We start from the raw sequence: 11119 nt of genomic DNA on the forward strand, positions 1-11119 counted from the left end.
GAGCTATCGTTTAAGATTATGTTTTCATAGATAAAATGCTCATATTAGAGAAGCGGTATATGCCGGCTGCGCGAAGCTAGAGAAGAAAACATGGATTTTCAGGAAAAATTTAGCAAAAAATTTTGGACGTAATTTTTTTTTTAAGTATTTTTTACGTGATCAGTGTATGCAAAACAACAAGTTCCTTCGCGCTTAGTATACCAATAGTGGGACACCCTGTATAAGCTACTGACTTGAACGTATAATTGAATTATTATTTATTTATCTGCACTAATATTATAAAGAGGAAAAATTTTGTTTGTTTGTTTGATTGTAATAAATAGGCTCATAAACTATTGGACCGATTTTGATGAAATTTGGCACAGACAATCTTTAGACCCTGAGAAAAAACATAGGCTACTTTTTATTGCGAAATATGTACCACGGGCGAAGCCGGGGCGGACCGCTAGTTCAGAGATTAATATTTTTTCTATTCAAGGTTTCCATGTCTGGGTCGTGAAGAAAGAGAAAAATGGGTAAAATTTGTCCAAAACAACCGCAGTGAAGAAACCTGGTTACCATCGATCCGATAGAACTAGCATCTGTTCATTGCATTTTCGCGATGAGGATAAATATACCACAAAAGCGGGAAGGCGTATTCTAAAGAAGTCTGCTGTTCCTTGTATTGATGTTAGTAATAATAATAAAATTTTACGGATTTGTATAACAAATAAAATATTATTTTAGCCATCAGTAACATTATTATTATTATATTTATTTTAGCCGAAGGTGTGCTACAATAGTACTGGAACAATACAAGCAATTTCTGAGCCGGGAACATGTTCTGAGGATGATGAACTAAATACATATAAATAAACACAATTTTTACACGGCTTTTATTTTTTTTCTAAAAAAGGCTCAATTTGTAAGGAATGAAACTTCCCATAGCCCATATTGAACCTCCTCATCCTATATTATATGCCAGATATTGTTAGCCCCGCGTAGTAAAGTCAGTTTATATCTAAAATAAATATTAAGTAAGTACAAAGAAAATTTCAAGTCAACGTGCATGTAAGGAGTGGCACCCAATAAAATAGACAGAAAGAAACAAAGTGTCGCCTCTATAGCGGTGAGTCAGTGACATCGCATAATCTATGACTGTCTAGCCGTCATTCGCGCGCCCCGCGCCGCCATCTTGGCGCACAGATTTTGTTCGTGGTGTCTGCTCCATTATTAATATTATCTCAATGTTTTACAGGTACCGTTTCGCGCGTTTTTTTATTCACATACAATGTAATGGAAATGTTGCCAGCAATGAAAAAACTAACCAATTTCAATGTTTGTAAGTAGGTAGATATTAAATTTCAATAGTCAATCTATTTCAGCAGATTTCTGCTTAGATTATAGAATACCTATTATTTTCTTACATTGATTGTCTTGCGGAAACAATTTCATCATATTGTATGTGATAAACATCAATTCTATTTTATTATTATACTCCAATTTTAATACAAACATGACTAGAACACATAAGTGTGTGATATGATCTACCAATAGCAAATATCCAGTACCACTTAATTTTATTTTTATTACATATTATACATATAAAAAAATACCAAAATACCAGTTACATACATAAAGTGCATAAATTGACTTTTAATTTACAAATTATGCTTCAGTTGGTAACATTAAGTAATATTAAAAAAAATAATGAACAGAAAAAAATAAAACCACGAACTGGGATTTGGACCCGCGTCTTTCGTCCGTCCTGCGACGTCTGTTTTCGAATGCAAGATGTATTTTCTATAGATATGTATGTATTTAAATCGTTACATATTCAAAGCAGTTTTTAAATAATTTGTTAAATTATAGTCTTTTATTAGTTAAGTATGTACTTTTTTAAAACACCGTAAGTATTTTCTTTTTTCTGTTTGAATTAACCGAACAATAATTGTATTTTGTTTAAATAAGATACTGTTGTTATTCTCAATTATTCTATATACCTAAATAATTTATAGGTATACTCTTTAGTCAAGTCCGTAAAAATGGTTATTTTAGGAAAACCCTATCTTCGGTGGGTAACGATAATTAGTTCGGCAGTCTCTATCTTAAAATGCTGGTTGTAAATGCATGTAAATATCGCAAAATCTCTCATTTAAAACACGATTACCTACTTAAAATTGTAAGTAGATATCAATCTTTTTTATATTGGTATGGTTAACGTTATCACCTTCGTCTTTATTCAAACTTTATTAATATTTGTCAATGATATTGCGGTACTTGCCGTATTTTTTAAAATTTCTTATTTTATAGCTAACTAACGACCATTACTTTTGTTCAACTCGAGTAAAAATATAGCGAAGCTCTCATAATACTGATATTATTTTGTACCTCTGAAGTGCTTCAAAAAATCGTCAAATAACCATTTTATAATGTTTATTGTTGTATCTGCATCTAAAGTTGTCGAATGATCACGAAGATCGTTAAAAAATTGCCTATAAATTGTAATATTCAATAGTTAGGATTTAATATTTTAGAATGTACCTAATTTGTTACTTATTTTATTAATAAAAATATTCTGTTGTATTTAGTTACCGAAATATTCCGACAGTTAAAACTCGTTACGTACCTACCTACGTTTTAAAGTTTCTCGGTATTTGATAGAAAAACATAATATTCATGATTTAATTAAAAATCTAGTCGTTTAACGTGACTATTAACTAATGTGACATGACTATATTATGACCAAAATTAAATTTTTTAACAAATGCATTCGATTCCTAATAGATCCATTAATAAATGAATTCATAATAATTCTGAAAATACTTATTATTAGGAAATCCAGCGACCAATGAATATTGACCGGTTTTATCTAGGTAACCTAAAGGATTGAAAGATTGTATTAGTTTAGAAAGCTTCGTATACCTATAAACGTGTAAGAGTACCTAAACAGCAAAATCGATACGCAATAACTATAACAACGTAAACTCTAATAAAACATCGATTTAGTACACACATTATTGTTACACAATACATTTTGTTTACAATTTTTGTACAGAACAGACTAACCAAACAGCACATTCATATAATCGTAATAGGCCCAACTGGCACAATGAGCAGCATTGGCCCAAAAAATGATCGTCGATATTTGTCGCCATCACGGTGATTATGAACCTACAATGACGGCCGATCAATAGGTAGACGTTTAGGCCCTCTACACTATCGTAATTGCCTCTATACTCGCCCAACGCTCCCCATTGTGAAGATTGCCCATAAAACCTTTTGTGAATAGACGATATTACTGTACAGCATATTCGCAGAAGTCGTGAGCGCCGGTACATTCCACACTGGGCCGATGTGTGGAGTCCCAGATACCGGGGCCGCACCTTTGACACATACCTACTAGTGTGCAAGGGATTCGCTGTAACTGACGAAACTGGTATAGCAGTCCGCGAGCCTTGCGCAGGATGAGGCGACCGTCCATGTACATTGCTGTAAGAAATATGTTTTAAAAACGTAATTTATAATTGAAGTGACTGATTTTTTTCGTCTTATGTTTTTGATGTAAAAGATTTGGCGTGATTTGAAATATAAAAATTGTCATCATTGCCTATAGAATTTATGGATAGTGGTATTAGCAAAGAAAATCTGGCAAGGATGTCTTAACTATACCGCACAGTGTATACAAGCGAAAAATATTGTCAGGAGCAATTTCCATGCTCTCTTTTAAAGAACTTGATTGTTTACCTACATGGAAAAGGTAGGTTGGTATATGAAATTTTACTCACCCAAAGAACTGAAATGCAGCAACATTTCATCAGTATTCAGGTCCTGAGCGATGACGTCATCAGCGTACACCGCAATGATGGCGAGACAAAGGAACAAGTGGAAGTAATCGGTCTGATAGTTCGCCCAGCACGCCTCCCACATACGAAGAGCTACAGCTTCAGTGAACTCACGTTTGAAACACCTATAAAAAGTACAAAATATAGTACATATCCTAGTCCCATAAAAGTAAATTATCATGCCGAAAACGTAACTATATTATACGACTCGTTTTTTTAGGAACAATAGGGAAGCGATTGGCCACGATCTCGTTTGATGATAAGCGAAGATGTGGCCAGATAGAGCGCGATTTCATACTATCCAATAATAACTGGTAAGGAAAACCTTACAGTAGTATCCATCGATGACAGAACAGTAATTCCATAGCATCAATGTGTTTCTCTAAGTGCTTGTAGAAGTGTGGCAACATGATCCTTATCAGCTCTCGAAGGTAACTCTGAAATTTACATATAATAAATTTAGCACTTAGTAGTCAGACTTTCTCTTCCTACTAAGCCAAGATCGCGATAGCATTGTAGATATTACATATTTACATATTATGTATTTTGAAGTGAAAATACATACTTACAAAAATAATCAAACGAAATAAACCTACTCGACTAAAAACTTGTTTAAATAATTTTTATTGTTTCTTAATGTACGTAGTTACTGCATTTTAAATTTAAGATCCATAGAATCCATAGAAGATTATAATAAACAGTATACCAATCAGAAACGGCTGCAATCCGATTAAAATCTCCAATCAATCATAACGTTATCTCTACATATAATTATGTTACTAGTCTTACTACTGAATGCAATTACCAGGTTATTATCCATATCATTGTCGGTTGGAGTACAAACGAATATCGCCCGCTGCATCAGTCCTACGAAACACCAGAAGGCTTCCGCCTCACATTGTATCTCACACAAAACTGGTGCTAAGAGATCACTCATTCCTTGGGTATAACTGGAATTTATAAGATTATCCTTCTGAGACTTTAAGGTAAGGTTAAAAGTTAAAAATATTGTCCATATTATGTATCGAAAAATATTGACACAAATGCTTAAATCCAAATGCAAGTAGTCCGTGGATAGGTATATGTAACTCACCCTAAAACAGGATTATAAATCGCATAGTTCAATAATATATTCTTCATAATTTCTATGTTATAATTATTTTCACCAGCGAAAAAGGGATTTCCTCTATCAGTTCTCACCACGTCCTTCTCTATGACACTTTGCACACTTTTCCAGAATTTCGCGTATTGTTCTGGTGTCATCTTTTCCAGTCGCCTTTTGGTTATTTCATCGTACTCTCTCTTTCGTAATTGTAGGATAATCTCTCTTTCATCATAAGTAGAATTATACGGATAACAATGTAAAAGAAAAGGCCAGACTTCTCGCCTCAGCTCTTTGTCAAGACCACCGAAAAACACGCACTTTCTTAAGAACAAATCATCTTCTATAACACCCTTACTGTTCATTATCTTGCCATAAAATAATTCAGGCGTAATTTTAGGAACTTTTCCCTCCTCTGGATGCTGCTCAGATTTTTGTACTTCTGGGCGACATACCATGAAGTGACGATATGGTAGGTTAGGCTCTTCTGAACCTATAATAAAGAAATATGCTAAATAAATCTGGATAATTAAAGATGATTACATTTGAATGTAGGTAGTAAAAGTAAGATAACAATCGTTAAAATATCCAAGCGATTGTCGTGCAGTCGAGAGTTGAAATAGGCTGTGTCAAGAGTTCAAGGCAAGAATATTTGGATCGTTGCAGTATTTATAAAATGACAATAACTACGTAAAATATAGGAAATACTGTACTTAGTTTCCCAAAATGATAACTTGCATTTTGAGGCTTCGTCACGACAAATATTTCAATTGAATAAATTTTAGGTGGGTATAAAATAACGTAGAAATATACCTGGAGTAAGTTTAATATTATGCAGTAGAGAATGCCACCTATGTAATACTTGTGCCAAATGATCCAACGCTCCATGGTGAAAATGTAGTATTTTGTACTGAGACTCTCTTGAAGCTACCACCAATTGTCCGCAAGTGCAGTTATCATCGTTAAAGAATAGCCGCAGAGAACGCATTTGACTCAAATCCACTGAAAACCTAGAAGCAATTAAAAGCAATAATAGGTACAAAATAATTACAAACATCTTTAACTTATGACCAAGCACGTACCGGCCGGGCCTCGCGACCCGTATATAAAATCGATTCTATAATAATATGTATGCAGGTGGCACCGTTCCCTACTTTCGACACAAATTCTCAGGGCTCTATTACTTCATTGAATACACCCTCATTAATTCCAGAAATGATATCATTATCCGTTACCGTTTCATTCCAAAAGCATTTGAAAAAAATATAAAGTACAATATAAAGAGTACAGAAGATTATATTTTAGGGAAGAAGCTGGTACAACGGCAGAGTGTTTCCTCATTATTTATTCATATTGTGAACTGTGAACTTAAAATTGAAATTAACATACATATTGAATAATAATAGCCCAAGGAATAGAATATAGATTACGTACATGTTGAACTGCGGTTTAATATTTGCCGTGTCACATAACTAATATTATCGGATAACCAAGGGTTATCCTCTAAGTCTAAGAAGTAGTATTAAATATCAGTTAATATATAATACTATCATAAATCATGTGTTTTTATTACCTACTTCGAACGAAAAATCCTTATATCCTATACTATCTGAATTTTTTTGGGTAATCTCAACGTATTTTCGTAGAAAAAGACAGGTAAAAACATTGACTGCAAAATAAAAAATAGATTAAGCTTAAAATTGATATACATGGGAGGGAAAGTTAGCTGACGACCCAAGTGTACGTTTGCCAACATACTATATTCTGGATGTCCGTACGTAATAATATCGGTATTAACTGTAGTTGGCACATAAGTAGATATTTGTTTATATTTGAATGAATGCGAATCAAATAATGATGTGTATATAATTATATATTTGTATTATTATCACAAGATATTTGGCATTTACGCTGGTTATTATGCGATATATTAAAAATAGTACAACAAACTGTTGCTCCAAATTACAGTTCTCCTATTGATTATGTTTTTTATCATATTATTGTTAAGTATGTGTGCTTGTGTGAATAGTATTAGTCAATACGAGATATAAGAGTGAGTAAGAGTGAGTTAAGTTAGTTACAATACTCGTAAAATAATAAGATGGGCTGAGCGGACTTTAAATGTTGGTTTTTTTAATGGTTTTTTTATAGGATTGTTTTCTGCTTGGATTAGAATAATTTCTTTAGAAATTTTAATCCGTCAACCCATGCGAAGCCGGGTCGAGCACATAGTAAGTATATTTATGCAGTTACAAAATAAAGCATCACAACGATCAAGTCTTCCTATCATTAATGCTATTTTCTCCTAATTGTGGGATGTCATGAAAAACAAATAGTTATGTAAAAAGATTAATTAACGTAACGTTAACTTAAAAATTATTATCTATAACTGTCCGTGAACTTTTTTATAATATAATACATATTGTATTCCCTACAATTTTATGTGAATTCATTCTTGAAAAATATTTTACTTTATAGTTTATTTCTTCAAGAATACCTTTTTCTTACTTACAACGAAAAATTTTATTGTAAAAAATGTTTTCAAGAAATCTCGTAAAGCTTCGTAAAGCTGTAGAAAATTAGTCTCTTTACATGTAGATGCATAGCTACTAATTTTGAATAATTTGCAACTTCAGAGATTTACGTAATATTTTGCTGCTTTTTTGTTGGGAGAATCGAAGTAGGCCATTGCATAGGGTTGCCATGATCAAACTTAAAAATATTTGCAAAATAATATATTATTTTTATATATTTTATTAAGCATATTGTTTTATTGTACTTAGTCTATTTGATTATTTTCCTGTATGTAAAAAAGTAGAAACTTTTTGTTCGATCGATGCGAAATTAGCTAAATTTTAGCATTAAGTAACTACTTATGCCAAAGTATCCACTTACTTACAACTTTTATATGGGTATTAATGCAAGATATTATATATAATTTGCTTCTGCTCTATGAATCTTGGAAAAAAGTAGGGAAAGGGAAATTCATAGAAATTTGGGAAATAACTATCACTTGTATACGTAGTATATTATTATTTGTCTGTGCTATCACACTAATAATACTATTGCTATTATAAGTAAACACGACATAGTTGCGAGCCGCACACTAAATAAAACGTAATATATGAGATATGTTAGCTGTACTTAGTATATTATGTAGGTATTTATATTTTATACTTATATCTCTTATTACCGTGCGTTCCAACAAGTCTTTGCTATTGCACATATTACGAGATATTTTACTAGATACTGCTGTATTAATATTTTTACAAATGTATGTCACATTAGATGGAAAATTAGTTCTTTTTATACGGACTTAACTACTTTCTTCATACTTCTATATATAGAAAAAAAATTAGGAGCTTTTTTCGGCGGTCAGTTCTCGCACTTGCGAGATTATGATTGAAAGAAAATCATATTCGAATTTCGAAGCACTACTTATAGCATATTTAACAAAATGTTTATGATAATAATCTATACTAATATTATAAAGCTGAAGAGTTTGTTTGTTTGTTTGTTTGAACGCGCTAATCTCGGGAACTACTGGTCCGATTTGAAAAATTATTTCGGTGTTAGATAGCCCATTTATCGAGGAAGGTTATAGGCTATATATCATCACGCTACGACCGACAGGGGTGGAGCCACGGGGGTGAAACCGCGCGGAGCAGCTAGTTTATAATAGGTATGAATAAACGAGGACGACAGTTTTTTTATCTGAACGACCTTCGTTATCATTACAAACGGATTTATTATTTCCATATTATGAATAATTTTTATCCTAACAATAGGTAATACGATGTTTTACTTTAATATCAGGTATTTAGTGACAACAAGTACCAAAATGTGTTTATTTGTGATGATGATAGAATGATTACAATTCTAATTGTAAATCAACTTAAGTATTTGTTAATTATTACATGAATGCACATTGTAATCTTTTGTAACAAGCTGTTAAGATAATACCAATTACCGAGATCCTTACCTTCGACATTTCAATGGCAGTCGTCGTTGTGGTGCCGGCGAACTTTGAGCGCTATCAGGAAATACGAGATTATGTTTCAGTGCAAGAAACTCAGGAGTGCTCATCCAATTAGGGTTTCCCTCGTCACATGAACTCATCGACAGTGACCTAACGAAGCCTCCACACAACGAGTCAGGGGTCAAGTCGACGTTCTCGATGTTTGGATTGGCTATAGTTATATTCACAGAAGTCATGGACTGTGAACGTACGTGTTTATCGCATTCATAAATATGATCCTTCGACTCGTCTTTCTGCAAACTGAATACGTCATCTTTTATAGAATCTGCCGATTTAATCGTCGGCTTCGAACTTGAAGTCATTTCTTCTTGGGTCGTGTCATTTTGAGTGAACCTCGTATCAGTTGATTTTATGCTTTGCTTATCTGAATTGGAATTAAGACTTGTTGTATCGGAAGAATCGGAAAATGCATTGTCATTATACTTCCTAACCTTTCCATTCCTAGGTTTATGAGCAGGAATATCTTTGGGATGCGAAGCCTTGTTGATATAGATTTCCTCGCTAGGACTGGTTTCAACAGCTGACGGACATTTGCGCAGAGTTGAATTTGGGATCCAATTAAGGAATAACGTAGGTCGCTTGGCATTGTTATGTTGATCAGTGAATATTTTAGTCGTTACTGTTAAGTAGCCCGGATGGTGTATAACGTCCAACTCGTGTCTCGCAATAGTCGGTGGATGTACGCAGACATTGTTCTTGCAAAATAATATTTCGTTGTCCACATAGTCGGGCAATTCCTCGTTGTCGTCGAACTCCAAGCCAAGGAAGTAACTCGAGGCTCGCTTTATGAGCTCAGGTAGCGGCATTGCGGTTCACATTTCACATTTATATTAAGAACGTATTGCGGATTAGTCTTATCACACGCGACGATTTCCTCAGTGCTCGGCGTGTACTACGCGCATGTAAACACCCACGTAGTTATGTTGATAACGTTGTATTGATCGCGTTTCTCGACCCGCTACCGCTGGCCACTCGCGTTAACGTCACAGCACTGAGTACATTATGAACTAAAAATTACTATATTATGCAATCGATATTTCTATTGTTGTTATGAATTTAAGACTTATAGGTAAAACAACATCGTATTCGTTTATTATCATTCGTAAAGACTAGTTATATTCAAGTCATCCGTGTACACATGGTGTGAAATGGGCAGATACCTATTTGAACAAGGAAAAAGAATTGGGTGCAAGGAGACACTGCATTAATTAAAACAAGCATCATTAACGGATTTAATTTTTGAATTAGTGTTCCCGGCATAATACCTACCGGTTGACGGTTACCAAAACATGGAATCCTAGTGATTATATTATGAAACACGCGATGTATATAGGCGATATGTTCTGTGGCGACGCCCACGCTTTCTGTAGTGGCTAGCCGATAACTTTTTCAATTTCACATAAAGTAAGTTTTCGGACTTAATCTTTATTTTTATAGCATTTTTAAGCAACTACAATATTTACACATAAACATTCATTCGCCAAAAAATTAACCACAATACAATATAAGTAATCTTCAGCAGTTGTTTATATCTGTAGGTTGTAGGCTTGTAGTAGATATTTATTAAAAAAAAATTACAATATATTATAGGTTATTAACTATAGGATTAACTATAGTTAAGAGATGTGTTTTCAAATTTATTTTCAGCAGACGACACAGCGGACAATCATGTCAACTTTGACAGTTTGAATTTGTTACCGTTACAATATTTTTTTTATATATGATTGTTTTTATATTTAAAAAAAACACACTAAAACGTTATATCGTAACCGTACATATCGAAAAATGGTATATATATCTGAACAGAGAAAATAAGACAATAATTTAATCAAGAAAGTAACGTACAATTAGGTGGCCGTATCGCTCAAAAGTTATCTCCTCCAGGCAACTTTTATTAGCAAGGAATGTTGAACGTGTACGCGATGGCATGAAATCGATTACTAAAATAACTCAAACATATTATAATATCGCAATAAAGTACCTATATAAATAAATAATTCGAAATTGATAATAGTGGATGCTTGAAAAAAGCTTGCAAAATATTAAAATCGAGTATTGTGCTGAACACATGAAATTTTATATGTAGTTGATACTTAGATCATTAAGTAATGATCTAAGAGTTGATAGATAAGTATTAATTAAGAATTCGACTTC

The 11119-nt window shown here is 33.2% G+C and overlaps 1 protein-coding gene across 1 annotated transcript; it reads right to left on the reverse strand.

The window, feature by feature from the left end:
* Window positions 1–1788: 1788 nt before the first annotated feature.
* On the reverse strand, window positions 1789–10497 carry TBC1D16 (TBC1 domain family member 16). The gene is made up of 7 exons (XM_089698030.1): window positions 8909–10497; window positions 5740–5936; window positions 4918–5419; window positions 4630–4774; window positions 4155–4261; window positions 3768–3949; window positions 1789–3471 (listed from the first exon to the last, which is right to left on the reverse strand). The coding sequence occupies exons 1-7, from the start codon at window positions 9769–9771 to the stop codon at window positions 3278–3280; spliced, it is 2190 nt and encodes a 729-aa protein (XP_089554156.1). The 5' UTR covers window positions 9772–10497; the 3' UTR covers window positions 1789–3277.
* Between the last annotated feature and the right edge of the window lie 622 nt (window positions 10498–11119).

Source organism: Colias philodice, chromosome 8 (genome assembly GCF_061535455.1).
Source record: "Colias philodice isolate Cphi_HAF_F1 chromosome 8, ilColPhil1 Martin Lab GWU primary, whole genome shotgun sequence".
In the NCBI taxonomy this organism is placed as follows: domain Eukaryota; kingdom Metazoa; phylum Arthropoda; class Insecta; order Lepidoptera; family Pieridae; genus Colias; species Colias philodice.